The following is a 14,395-nucleotide window of genomic DNA, read 5'->3' as shown; positions in this document are numbered from 1 at the left end:
GAATCTTTCACATAATTTCATTAGATTCCTTGACTATCTATCTGAACCATCACAAATGCCACAAATTTGGCATTCAACACTGTTTCCCCAAATCCCAGCGACAGGGGTAGTGGTAGCATAATTTTCTGTAGTCATCATCCCCACATTGTGAGGAGATATAGCATTATTGTGGATCATAATTCTGGAATTTATTAAATACCAGAGAATGGTGCAAAAATGCCCATGACAAGCTGTCAGAGCCTAAGAGGATGTCTTCAGATGTCTTGTTTTATCCAGCAGTTCTAGAGCTATTCAATTTATGATGATGTAAAAGAGAAAAGCAGCAAAGGCTCATTTTTGGTGGAAAATGTTTGTGAAGTTGACTGTGATTTATACTTTCAGCTCCAAATTTATTATTGAAGTAATTTATCAACGTATGCTGTCAAACACCTGATGGTTTCTGCTTTTCTAATGGGAGGAGTGCAACTGTTTTGTTTCATATTACTGTTAATTATTAAATAAATAATTGAATATATTTACTGTTTTGGACTGTTGCTCATAAAAAAAAAAAAAAAAAGAGAAGGCAATCTGGACATGTCACTTTAGGCTCTGGGGGACATGTGATGGGTATTCCCCCCTTATTTTCTGACAGAAATGACAGCTGCATCAGTAATGAAAATAACTGTTAGTTGCAGAGCTGGCTAAGACCCGTGACAAACCCCCACGCTCAGCACGTTGTGTATGCAAAGAGACAGAGCCCTACAGGAGGGTCAGGACCATCAGACTAAAAGCATCCGCCCACTAGTTGCATATTCAGTGAATCAGATTCATTTTGTTTTGAAATTTTAGCCCAGCTGGCAGCTACAGATTCCACTATTTACCCAACTGCACTCTTTGTTCAAGTCCCTGCCTGTCTGCACCACAAGAGCTCTCTACTGTAAATGGGGCCCCACCCTGTCCCTACCCCCACCCAAAACTCCCTCAATAGGAAAGCCTTTGAACATTTGTAGTTCGTTCATTGTGTGTGTGTGTGTGTGTGTGGGCGGGTGTGTGTTTACTAGTACACTATCTGGATGATAATAGCAGTGGTGCCTAAGGACACTGGTCGCACGTGCTGTCGCAACACAGGCCTGTTAAAGGTAAATTGATCCATGTCCATACAAAGCCACACAGCGCTAACACTGACCACAGCAGTGGACATGGAGGACGATGACTCAGCCCAAAGCCCATCACTTTTCTACGTGGGCAAACAAGAATGCATCCACTTATTGATCTTAAAGTGCTTCATTAGACACTGCATGAGGCATAGACAAATATTTTCCCCACGCAAAATGGATGATTAATGGAAATATGTGCGATAGTTTTATGATTGTCTGGATTAAATGCACAGCACCTACTTTGCTGTATCAATAATGTATGCCTTGTTACGCTGTAAACACCACCAAATATTAACAGGTAGATATTTTCATTTGTTCAGCAGATGGTTTGAGAAGCTTTCATCTGTGGTAATTGCTGTGGCGAGGCCGATACCTTCGCATTAGTTAGCGCTGCTTGTTGTTGTGCACTCATGATGATAGACCTGACCTTCTAACCCTTCACTGTGAAACAGAGCAGGCAGTGCTCCCCATTCCAATAAGCCAAACAGCCTGGTTGGTATTACGAGGGCATGACGGTTTCAAATTGTGTCCTGCTTATGCTTCTGGCTCTGGGGGGGTCCTAAAGCCGCGGCTGGCTAAACAGAGCAGAGAGCGGTGGGAGGAATACATGGAATGCAGATAATACATACAAAGGATTATGTACCTGCTTGCACATCAAATCTGTGTGGTTTCACATTTAATACCCATGGACCAGTGTCTGCTTTGATGGAGTAGTGTGAAAGGTTGGAGATTAGCATGCCCTGTCACACCGCTAAGACTTCCTACAACTTCAGCCTCTAGACTTGTGTGGTGGGATAACAGCTAACATGATGTGACTGAAAGGCTTTACTAGTGTGAACTCCAATGGCGCCAAGCTGCTTTTTTGTGTATGATGGGTTTGTGTATTCCTTAAACGGCAAAATGTTGGCAAAGGTGAAATGAATTCACTTATGCTCAAAAGACAATTCATCTTTTGTCGAAGAAAGGTCACTAATAGTGTTATCCCCCCATTTTTTTAAAGACAAACACCAGATAAAACTGTCACAATACACCTAATCTTGCGTCTTTTGTTTGCGTCTTTTGTTTCTGTAAGATGAGATACCGCTCTCAGTTTATGTAATTCAGCATATGTCACAGTTGTCTTCGCTGCACGGGTCCTTTAAGGCATAATAATTTCATTAGTAGTGGCTATTACATTTTCTGCTTCCATCAAGACATGAGGAGAAGCCATACATCAAGGTAAGTGCTTTTAACCATCCACCCTGGCAGTGCACATTTTTAAGTGCCCCCCTCAACCCCCTTCTCTTTTTTTTTGTCCTATGTGCTACATCCAAAACAAGAGCAGAAGAAGCCCTGCAGATCTAACTGACAGTGAGCAGCAGAGAAACAGCCCACTTTAGAGGAAACTTGTCAATAAGCAAAAATGTGCCAACACCTCTCCTACTGCTGAAATATGCCTACAAAACATCAAAACCTCGACAACGTGGCCTGAAGAGATAGGGAGTAAAAGTCTCCACAGTAATGCTCTGCACAGACTATCCCCCTTCAAGCAAACTGAGTGAACACGCGGCTCGGAAAGTCCTCTGGAGCAATGCGCTGCTTCGACTGCTGGGCCAGACAAAAAAAAAAAACAGGGGCTTGAGGGTGTAAGCTCCACTGAAAGTCCAGAAAAATCCGCAAATTGTAACAAAACTAAAACACCCTTGATAATTAGGAATACTGTTGCTGCTATTAAAAAAACCGACATCTTAGTGTTGGACAAGATATCTGCACAATTGCCATGTGAGTGTATATTTAGTCATTCTGACAGCTATAACAGTAGCAATGTTGCTCTGCCGGTTGCACCAACACTCTGGTCCAGGCTGAAATATCTCAGCCACTACTGGAGAGATTGTTGTAAATTAGTCTAGAGCTTAAAATGGAAATGGTATTTTTAGGAAAGAAATTCCACAAATGTGATCGTTCAGTGTTTTCCACACACTTGGGCCACTCAAATATATCAATTACTCTTCAGCTCCTGTAGACTACTTATTTGCCACATAAACTGCCAAATGGCAGCTCAGATCAGCTGTGGGTAACATTAAATCCATGATGTGATGACAGGACAAAATGAGCGGTTCTGCGGTCTATGTGTCTACTTTCTGCAACTTGGTGGAGAAACAGGGCTCCCACTGCTGTCTCTAACCAAAGAACATCAATATTCACTAAGATTTATACATTAAATATTAAAATTAACTTGAAATTACCCCCCCACCACCACCACCCTGGTTGGTTAAAATCTCTGGCAAAGGCTGTATATTGATTATCTGAACTCATGCCTGCAATGGTATAGTAAAGGCTTTCCTATGTCCCTTAGCTGCATTGTACTTTAGTTTTTATCGTTGTATGAACTAGCAAATGTCAGCTTACTAATACGCATAGACAGGTTAATTGAGTTAACTGAGCTTACTTGTTATAAGCACAAAAGCATTGTCATTATGTTAACACGCTGACACTAACACTGCTGCTGTGTCTGAGTACAGCTGCACAGAGCTGTGGCTGGAGAATCACAGTCTTGGTTTATAGTCCATTAGAATTTCTCAGCTAAATGGGGGAAAAAAAATGTCACTGCATCCAAAAAAACTCATTTCTCACCTGCCTCCACTTCCTTCGGTTGTTAATATGATGAACACGCATATTTGCAGATGTAATGACCTGAGATAAGAAAATGCAGTAAATGAACTGGATATTTTTCTCTGTGTCCCTATTCAAGCATGATGAAATGCCACCCTGAGCAGAAAGGTAACAAAGTTGTCCAGTTATTAGAGATAATATTGTCAGAAAACATATTCACATAATGACAAACTGTGTCTTTGATGTTGTCTTGGTTGTGTCGCCTCCGTTTATAGATGAGCCTGCTGCTGCAAGCCCTCCACAATAAGACAAGGTAGTCCTGAGATTTCCCCGGAAAAAGTTTTGAAAATCCAAGTTGATTTACCTTAAATGTCCCTAACGTACACCTACAATAAAATAATGCTCATTTTTCACTGTCAATTTTTTTCTGCTATGTGACCCTGCCTTCAAATGAAATCACTATCATTACATGAGGAAATGATGTGTCCTCTCTTCTGCGTCTTCCGCTTGTATAGGGGGAAAATGAATGGTAGTATAATGGGTTATGGCGTCTTCATTACTCAAAATTAAACACGCAGACTTCATTTAACCATGTCCTCACTCTAGCCAAGCATGGTAATAATCGGAGTTTTATTTGACAAGGGCCTCCGGTAGACAGGCTGCTTTTGAGCATTCTGTTCAACATTCCTCCATTTTTCTTTTGCAACATCCTGCAGTGAAGTAGAATTAGTGCTATACAAATTCAAGCTTTAGTGCTTGGAGGATAAGTCAGTACAAACGTGTGCATTCAAATTGCACCAGTGGGATGTGTAATACTTAGAAACCCTCCCCAGAACCACGAGGCTACTTGACCTCTTAAGACTTCTCATTAGAAAATTAAGTACTGCATCCAATTATCAGACATGCATCTCTTCACCTTACTCATAAGGGCCTGGCACAGGAACAGCTGAATACTTAACAGCAAAGCAGAGCTTTTTACCATGAAACATCTAACACATCCTCAAGATGTGCATCAACCAAAGCATCGCTAGAGAGGTAATTGCCATCTAAAACCTACCACTTAACTTCTCTGAATAAAAAAATGGAAGTTCAGTCTGTAGAAACAGTGCTACAGTTGCAGCTGTTGTGAAAACTAGACAAGACTGCATTGAGCAACATATTGTTAACTGTCGTGAGGGTTACACTTATTCCTCACTTAATCAGGTTTTTTCCCGAGAGATTGCAAAGTTGGAAGACAGTGCCAAGAGGCCTGAATCGAACTTTACACTCTTACTGGAAGGTGAAAACTGAATGAGGGATTATGATTTATATTTTACACAACTGTAACTGAAAGAACACTTACAGATGTGCCTACGTTCATTACAACATTGAATCTAAAACACATGGTCACCATTACTTATGTTGCTTTGGTCACATTTCCATTTGTGTGACTAACACTTGGTGGCAAATGTTTCCTTTTTGTCAAATATTTCCGTTTACTTTGAGCTATTTCAAATATTAGATCTGTGCTTCAAATATAACTTTTAGATTTATTACTTTTAGTTATTTACTCAACTATTTTTATTTTTACCTTAGAAATAAACAAGCAAACTCTATATTATGTTTAGCTCGACATGATTATGTCTTAACAACTAACACATTTCGGGTTACTTTAACTTTTCGTGTATCATTTAAAGTACCCTGGTTTAAAATCGAATACATAACTACCCCGGACAAAACCTTGTGAAAACCTACTATGATTTGAAATTTAAGACTGTATTCATGGCGTTTTCCAAGGGCACATTTTTAAACTCAAAAGTGGTTCGTTCATGTGTAGCTTCAAGTGTATTGGTACACTGATGACCTAGAGACACAGGCCGACCATTCACTGTTCCATCTTGTTTATTACTTATGCGCTGACAAAATGACATGCTTTTAATTCCAATCTGAGCCATACTCTTCACTCTCCTGTGTGAAAGAGAGTCTCCCTGAATGGGAACTCCTGTCTCCTGCAAGTTCAACTGAAGCAGCATGTAATCAAAGATAGCTTCGGGCGCTGCAGACTGCTGCAACGGTCTATGAAGGAAGGATGGTGGACGACACTACAACACAAAGAAACAGCTTTTAAAATGGCAAGAATGTGAATGCTGAGGTCAAACGCAGACACAAGGCTGTTCTGTTGAGTCCCCATGGCAAGATGCAACAGAGAGCACCACAATGTTTCATGAATGAAAAATTGCTAAACAGCGTGTGAATGAATAGAGTGACTTCTCAGTATTACAGAAGAGCATTGGACCTAACACAGGCGGATTCAGAAACGAACAGAAAAACAAAAGCTCCATGTCATTTTATTTGCTGGCCCAAGGCTTAAAATGGATGTTTCACCTTTTGCACAAAAGCTACATCCACCTGACAGACTTCCCTCAATCAGACAAAGTCAAAACAATGGGTTCATACAATAGCAACCCCCAATTTTACCACTTGACTTCTCACAAATAGTCATAAATAATGACTTTATTCAAGTGCATAAATATCAGAGGCTCACCACTGACCCTCTTTATGGCAGCTAGCACTCCCATATGGTGACTCCACTCCGCTGTCAGTGGTGGATACAGTATTGCTTTGTCTTTTTTTTTTCTTCTCTAAGATACATTTTAATGAGAAAAAGAGGTTCATTAAATCTAATTTACAAAAAAACAAAGGCCACAAAAGCACCCCTGAATTTCCACACATGTGCCCCTTTATGGTGCTCCTTAAATATTCTCTACGGTCAAATAATTACCATTACGGTTAATGGGGGCCTCCCAACGAATTCATTAAAACACAGCAAATGACTCTAATGGAGATTTTGAACAAAGATCCGTGCCTTGTTAAAGATGGGTGTGGCCGCAGGCTTTTCATATGGAGAAGGGATGCTTCCTCCCCAGTCAGGTTGCACAGGGACAAGCAGCAGCTACTCTGCGCCCCCTCAGAGGGGTGTGTGCTGTTCCATATTAATGACAAAGAGAGGAGCAGGAGCAAGAAGTCGCTATCATACACTCATTTGTTTAAAAAGAGCCAGCCTCACAATATAGTCAGTGGGAGTCCAGTGGAATCCAGTGAAAGCAGGGGGCTGCATCAGTGACAAAAGACGGAAACCTCACTTTTTGTCCCTGAAACAAGGGGGCTGCCCAATTTCAGAGTGCAGTTGGTCTTTGACCAAAACCAAGGATACCTTCATGCATTTTAATGGGGGGTATTCCTGCATAAAGAAAAAAGCACCACTGCAGTGCACAGCAATCTCTCTCCTGTTGTTAAGCCTTTCTTTATAGCTGAAACAATAAACCTCTGATCCCTCCCGCTGGATAACAAATAAAGCATTATTTTGTGTGGCAGGGTGAGGAACCTGGGTGCAAAATGAGAAAAGTGAGAAAACTGAGATGTTAAGTGTGATTGGTTAAAAAAAAAAAAAAAAAACATCATAATGCTTTTCTGTTGCAGTGAAATGATCCCAACTCATTTTAAACATGGAAGCTGTAGCACAGGATGTAGAAAAACTCACACTCAAGTGCTGCATTCAACCAGCATTTCTTAACCTAACTGGCAAATTAAACAAAAAATTGACAGCTGAAGAGTCCTTTTAGCAGAGATAATAAAAATTGAATATATCTCACACTCTGGCTCTAAAACTGGGGCAAGCCAAGCACCAAAGTGTAATTAAGATTCACTTGCTGCTGTTTTACTGATAATCCTGTGTGTAAAACTGTCACAGGCGAACAAAAGACCCTTTTCTCATTGAGTCATTGCCTGAGAGTGATTACTTTTGCCCCACGAGTCCTTTCATTTTCTCAAGGCAAAGCCATCTCCCTGCTCAGAGTCCAGCAGTGAATGAAAAGCTCTGTCCAGCACGTCGGAAACTCAGCATGTTCATGTAGTAGCTCGTATTGCTTCACTGTTGTCTCACTACATCTAATCTAAAGGTGTGGTTTGATGTAGTGATGAGATTTAGGGAGTTGGAAACCATAAAAATACACACACACACACACCTAACAATTTTCTCATTAAAAAAAACTATACTTCTACCAGTTCTTATCAGGTGATTAAGTTAAAGTAAGCTTAATGCGAGTGGAGAGGACTGTTTTTCTTCCACCATATCCACAAACACACAAACAGGAATCATAAAGAGACACTCGCCCCCCTTCAGGGCCCTAAAAAACAACACTCCTCCACCTGTTCAGCATGATGGGGGTGGAAAGAAACACATGAGTGTGGGTGTGTGTGTGTGTTTGGGGAGGGTGTGCTACTCCAGCCCACTGTGTGATGGGTGCAGGGCAGACCAACAGAAATCACAAATGCCTATCTTGTAACCGTGTTACATCAGAGTTATTGGCATTTAACTGTGCTCTTATTTAAACAAGCCAGTGCTATTGATTAATCTGTATTTCATTTTAGGTCCATTGTATATAAGGAAGAAGTAAGATGCTCATGTAATAAGCATAATTTCCCTGGGGACAAGCTAATGCATCAGGCTGACTTCTATTCAAAACCATAAAGATTTTTTTGTTCCTAGTAGTAGATGAGGCCATTAACTATCAAGTCTGATTTGAGATTTCCCCATTTGTGATTCGCACTCTAACCTGCTCTTCTCTCTGATTTGCAGAGATTGTGTAATAGTCAAATTAACACCACCCAGAAACGTAATCTTCCTTCTGAGTTACTTGTAATTTAAAAGCTAGAGTCGCCATGTCTGCAGGTAATTAAGTTTGATCCTCATATCCTGGCTGTAAAGTTCTGCAGCCACGGGAACCGGTGTGTATTCTGCACCCCCTGATGGAAAGTGACACGGGCCTCCCACCAACCCGATGCCACATTAATTTACAGTACGACCTTGCCTGTCAGCAGCAGCACTGGATTCAGCTAACATTTCTACGTATTCCTCATTCTGACCCAAAATCTCATAAAGCACACATACAAGAACACACAAGCCCAATGCTTCTGGCTGAACATCTGTTTCTTATATCTCACTTGTTTTGTGATCCTTTCATGTGTAATGCTATGTGTTTCTACTCTGTACCAGGATCTTTTTTTTTTAACTCAGAAACACAAGGATAATAACTGTGTGATTCTACTTCACACTTTCCCTCCACACACAGAGCTTTTAGAGAGACTCCTATGAGTTGCCAAATTTGGGTTAAGGATCCAGCAGGATAATGAATTTTATGGATAACACATCTTAGGCCTTTTTGTAGCCCTCCTGCTGCAATTAGTTAAAGGGTGACTTGACTGGTTTTCAACTCGCTCCCTATGGCTCTAGTCTTGGGAGTAAATATGTATGAATGCCATCAAATGTTTGTCTGCTTTCCCTAAATTAAACTATCTGTTGGCTTCTAGCAACAACAAAAAAATGCCTCCAGATGACATCATCTGGAGGATGGCTCCAGATAAGATTTGCTGAGCTGCTGCTCTGGAATCCTCTTGATGACATAATCTGAACTCATGATGATGAAAACTGGGTTTCCCAGCTAGGAGCACAAACCGATTTAAAAGATCGACGGCTTTCGGCTTGTCCCTTCAGGGGTCACCACACTCATTGATTGGGCATAAGTTTTTATGCCAGACACCGTTCCGGCTGCAAACCTCCAGCACCAGAGTGGCCCTTGGTGGCTGGGCAGGGCCACGCCTGGTGGGGTGGGATTGCAGCCTGCGCCCTTATGTATACCAAACCAATGCTCGACCACTGAGCCAGGAGGCCCCCAAACCAGCACAAACCCGAGTCATTGGTTACTATTTGAAAATTTGGTGAAGTTGCCACTAAAGGGAACTATGATTAATGAATTCTTTTTCCCTTTGTCAGCTTAAAGTTTCCTTTGAATTCTTTAAATTCTGTAGAATTTCTTTTTTCTCACAAAAGCACTTTGTTATTTGTAAATGGTGTTATGCAGCTAGCCATTTGTTAAATTTCTAAACAAAGGATTTTAGAAGAAGAAGTTTTAAAGTGATAGCACAGAGTGAAGCACAGACTCCGCATTTCTATTCAAAGCCATGATTCGGTTCAGTTGCCATACTTTTCATGAATGCATCTGAATTTTTCATGAAGGGATACAATACTTTGCAAGTCACAAAGAAATCTCCTTTCAGAGAAGAAATTACCACAAGCAGCCATCAAACATCAAGGGGAAACCACCTATAAACAAGCCGAGGCGTGCACAAGCACATAAAAACACAGTTGTACGAAATCTTACACATAACCCCAAACGTAATATTAAAGCCACTCTTTCCTCTTCCTTTGTGCATTAGCATCACAGGATTCAGGAGACAGGCCTGGACATAACCTAGTTAGAGATGAAAGAAAGGGGAGTGAATCTGTCGCAGGTGAAATTGGGTGACCCCCCGCAAGAGATTAGTCCATTAGCAAAAGGGAGAGCCCCACTTGCCTGACAAGTAATACCAGCTGTGACACCGTGCGCTGCCTGTCTGGTCGGGGGTGGGGGGGGGGGGGGGGGTGGGGGGGGGGGTGGAAAGGGTGGAGACAAGAGAGTGAACAAAAAAACAGATGCAGACTGTTTGTTCTGAGACTAATTCAGAGATCTGCTTTTCTGCTCTATCTGGTTGTGGCCATGGCTGAAGCCCCGGGAGCGTCTCCTCTCACATCTGTTCAAATACAATAAACACAGGCCTGCTCTTTATTACAAGTATCAACGTAGGTTTTATTGCGATTCCAAAACTCAATAGTCCTTGTCAGTCAGAGTTTAAGCATACTGATCAAATTGGCAAAGATTAAGGGATATTTTGGTTTTGTCATAGCTTACAAGGTTTTTTCCAGCCATCTGTTGCCTAAGCAAACACAGCCACATTTTGACCATCACTTAAAAGCAGCAAGTGTGCTAAACCCAACAGCAGTGTGTACGGCCATAAAGCCTAACCTCATTACAGACTCAGTTCACTCTCCTTCATTCTCAATCACTGCAGCGGCACAGCGGTGTAAAAACTCCTCAGAAGGGCTTTTTGCTTCCTCTCAAATAAAACCCACCTGAGCCTGACTGATAGGTGCTGCATGGTGTTAATTTACAACAACAGGCGCCACTGTAGTGTGACGAGGTGGAAGGGAGACCACTGAGATCAACCCTCTCATTCGCCTTCCTATCCAAGTGAGTAGTCAGAGCCCTCAGTGCAGCTTTCCTTAATGGCCTGGCTGAGTGACGCGAACACATGGTGCTGCTACCTGTTGGCCTGACTGAGCAGACAACAAGGAAACCTGCAGAGTGGCACCCAGACCTCCAGCACTTTAAACACCAAGCACAAATTTCAGACTCAGATGCGTCTTTAAAAATCAGTTGTCTTTGTTTTATGCTCCTTTTTATTTATTTTTTTTTCCAAATAGCTATCAGGAGCACCAGAATCTCATTTTCCAAAGAATATTTTAAAGCCACCCCCTCCCCTTAATGCCAAGTGACTGCATTCAAATCACCTCCTAAGAGCCACATTTCTTTCCTCCAAACTTGGACACATTCACTTACAACTGCCCGCATCCAAAAAAATGTGTCCCCGTGTGTAATTACTGGAGGGAGCCTGTCAGGAGCGCTCCCCCCCCCCCCCCACCCACCCACCCACCCAACATGCAGCCCATAATTACAATAAATTGGACAAGATGAGAAGGCAGCATCATTCTGCTCTACATCCTGGGCGGAAAAACATGCAGAAACACAAAAATCAGGAGCCTCAAAATGACATCATGGCATGAGCACATGTGAATAGTGGGTGATGATGATTACCTCACAGCCTCTTCTATCATGCATGGGCACAAAAAGTGTGTGTGTGCGTGTGTGTGTGCGGGGGAGGAGAGGGGGGGGGGTACAAAAGGTAATTGGGTGAACAAAAGACAATATTTAATGTGGCATAAGAAGCGTATAACTAGAACAGTCACTGTTGGCAACAGCTCATTTAATAATAACATCTTTACTGAGACGAGTGAAGTTAGAGGACCTACTTATTTCTGAACGGACGACATCAATTATGGATTTATCAGTGTAGATTTACATGTCATATTTCACGATAACTGCAAAGTCCACAAGTGATAAGTGCAGGTCTTCTTTATAAGACGATCATCAGTATGACTTTGCAAGTCCGCTGAAACCAGACGGACGTTTGCAGCTCGCGCGCCATATGCTACCTGAAATCCCTACCTGCTTTACTCAGACTAACCCAAACTCCACTGCACTTCACTAACTTGTAATTTCCAAAAGCACCGGCGTCTTCGCCGCGCTTTTCCCTCATATTTGTGCTCACTAACCCGGGCGGAAGTTTTGGCTGACACCTGCGTGCGTGACAGCTGCGACTTTTCCCTCACGGCTACCTGCGGCTGGGCTGCACGGGCGCACACCGCCGCGTGAGCTCCGCCAAGCGCGCGGTGAACGGACACAATGGCTTTACCTTGGCAGAGGAGCGCGATGAAGAGGAGGACACACACGGAGCTGGCAGACAACAAGTGCATCCTTGCGAGTCCTCGGAGATCCTCAGTGGGCTCTATCTGATTTTTAGACGCTTGTCTTAAAAAAAGAGTTGGTTGACTTTTCTGCAGGTGGATTAAAACCAGAACGGTGCTTTCTCTCTCTCGAGCCTGGTCGCTCGTGCCGTACGACGCAGTTTTACTTCAGTTCGGGCTTTTCTTCTTCTTCCAACGTGGCATATACTCGCCAAGTCGCGCTCGCGGCAGCTCTGGTGAAACAGGTAATTGTGAGGGGCACACAGACGAGCGCGAGGGAGGGGGATACTGTCTGCAACTCCGCCCCCCTTCCCCAACCCAACCCTACCCCACACACAGTCTCACACACAGTCTCACACACACACACACACACACTACCCCCAAACACTCCCACACACACACTACCCCCAAACACTCCACCCTTTTTCTTAAAAATCTCCTTCACTTCACCCCACCCTCTTTAACCTCCCCCCCCCCCTTTTTTTTTACAGCCCCTTTTCTCGCTCCATGTGCCCACACACACACACACACAAACACACACACAGAGGCACACAAAGGAGGGAAACTTCAACAAAGCAGCCCCTCACAATAGCTGATACCCAGCGGCACCCAAACCTGCATTTAAACTGCATCTTAAAAGTAAACATCAGCAAATATTAGCAGCAAAATGTACTGAGGTAGTGTCCAGACAATGTTTTTTTCCTAATGATGAATCAGATAATTGGATGTTTAATTAATGTCTCAGTAAAGTGAAAAATCACAGTTTCACGGAAGGGGAGGGGGCCATTTTCAGACAGGATGACAAAACCGAAAGTATCAGCTTCAATAACATGTATTTGATATTTCTTTTTTTTAGTCATTGATAAAAAAGCATGTGAAAACAGTCACAGATTCACTTTCTGTGGGTTTGTAATTGATTATGGAACTAATCACTTCAGCTGTCAATACCAGTGACAGAAAAAAAATCTTTCAGGGGAATTTAATTGTTCCACATCTGTCCGTCCGTACTCCGCCTCAATCTAGTGTCAGTTCAATGTCATAAATGTATGGTGGCATCAAGATTGACAAGGCTGAAATGTTGACTTTTTGTGCTTTTTAGTTTTAAGTTTAACTGACTACAGTGACATTTTGTGAGCCCAGTGAGAAATCTGAACCTGTCAGGTATGAAAAGTGCAAGTACAGTAATACGATACAGTAAATGCAGTGCATCAAAACGTGCATACAGGCCTAAATATATCCACATATCCATCTGAAATGCAGTGGAAGTCGATCTCCCAAGATGGAAAGTGCCTGAACCTCAAAATTGTACTTAACCACAGTGCTGGAGCATTTGTTACTTTCCAGCACTGCCATCTCCAACATGCACCCTTAGATATGCCCACACACACACACACACACACACACACACACACACGTACTGAGGTATACTTTCAATCAACCCCCGCCTTAGACTTGTTTTATGCAGGAAATGGCACAGAGTTTCACAGAGCTTTATGCCTCACAGTCAGAGGACAGAAGGCTTATGTCAAAGCAAGCTATAGGATGGGAGTTCAAGGTTAATTATAATGAAGACATTTGCAAATAAATAATTTAACCATAATTAATTATTGCTTGCTCATATCTACTTACTTTTCAATTATTTCCCTGAGCACATTCAAGAGCTACACCACAATAATTAATATCCATATAATGACGATGATAATAATTATAATTTATGTAAGTGCTTTGGCACTGAGAGAGCTTTCAGTTCTCTTTACTTGCACTAATTGTGTAATGTCAGCATTGTGTAATGTCAGCATTTTTTTATATTGGCCAACATAGCTGGTTGTGGTTTCAAGTCAGGTTCCCATGTGTTAACAAATAGATCGTGACTGTAGTTGAGGGGCTGTTTTCTGTACCACAGCGCTCTAAAGCAGGCATAACAGTGACAGTAGCAGTGAGCTCATTTAAGAAGTTGGTAAAAATAACATCAGAGCATGTGAATGTCATTAAAACTACACTTGCTACAAATAAAATGATTTACCGCTGGGCTGTAACCGCATGATCATGCTTGTCTGATCACAAAAAAAAAAGTGTTTTTGTGTGTGTGTGTGTGTGTGTGTGTGTGTGTGTGTGTGTGTGTGTGTGTGTGTGTGTGTGTGTGTGTGTGTGTGTGGGTGTGTGACTGCGTGTGCACTCAGTGTATGTTGGGCTGGAGGAGAAATCTATTGGTCTGAAGAAGTGAGTA

At 42.2% G+C, this 14,395-nt stretch overlaps 1 protein-coding gene across 2 annotated transcripts in view; it reads right to left on the bottom strand.

Moving 5' to 3' along the window:
- LOC137129196 (CD166 antigen homolog A-like) overlaps positions 1–12,478 on the bottom strand; it is a 37,256-nt gene extending 24,778 nt beyond the window's left edge. For both annotated transcript variants that reach the window (XM_067508128.1, XM_067508129.1), the window contains exon 1: positions 12,117–12,478. In XM_067508128.1, coding sequence (XP_067364229.1) covers positions 12,117–12,177 — 61 coding nt within the window. In that variant the 5' untranslated portion in view covers positions 12,178–12,478. The remainder of the gene's footprint in view (positions 1–12,116) is intronic.
- Positions 12,479–14,395: the final 1,917 nt, after the last annotated feature.

Source organism: Channa argus, chromosome 6 (assembly GCF_033026475.1).
Source record: "Channa argus isolate prfri chromosome 6, Channa argus male v1.0, whole genome shotgun sequence".
Lineage (NCBI taxonomy): Eukaryota > Metazoa > Chordata > Actinopteri > Anabantiformes > Channidae > Channa > Channa argus.
This window is presented reverse-complemented; position numbering and strand designations above follow the sequence as displayed.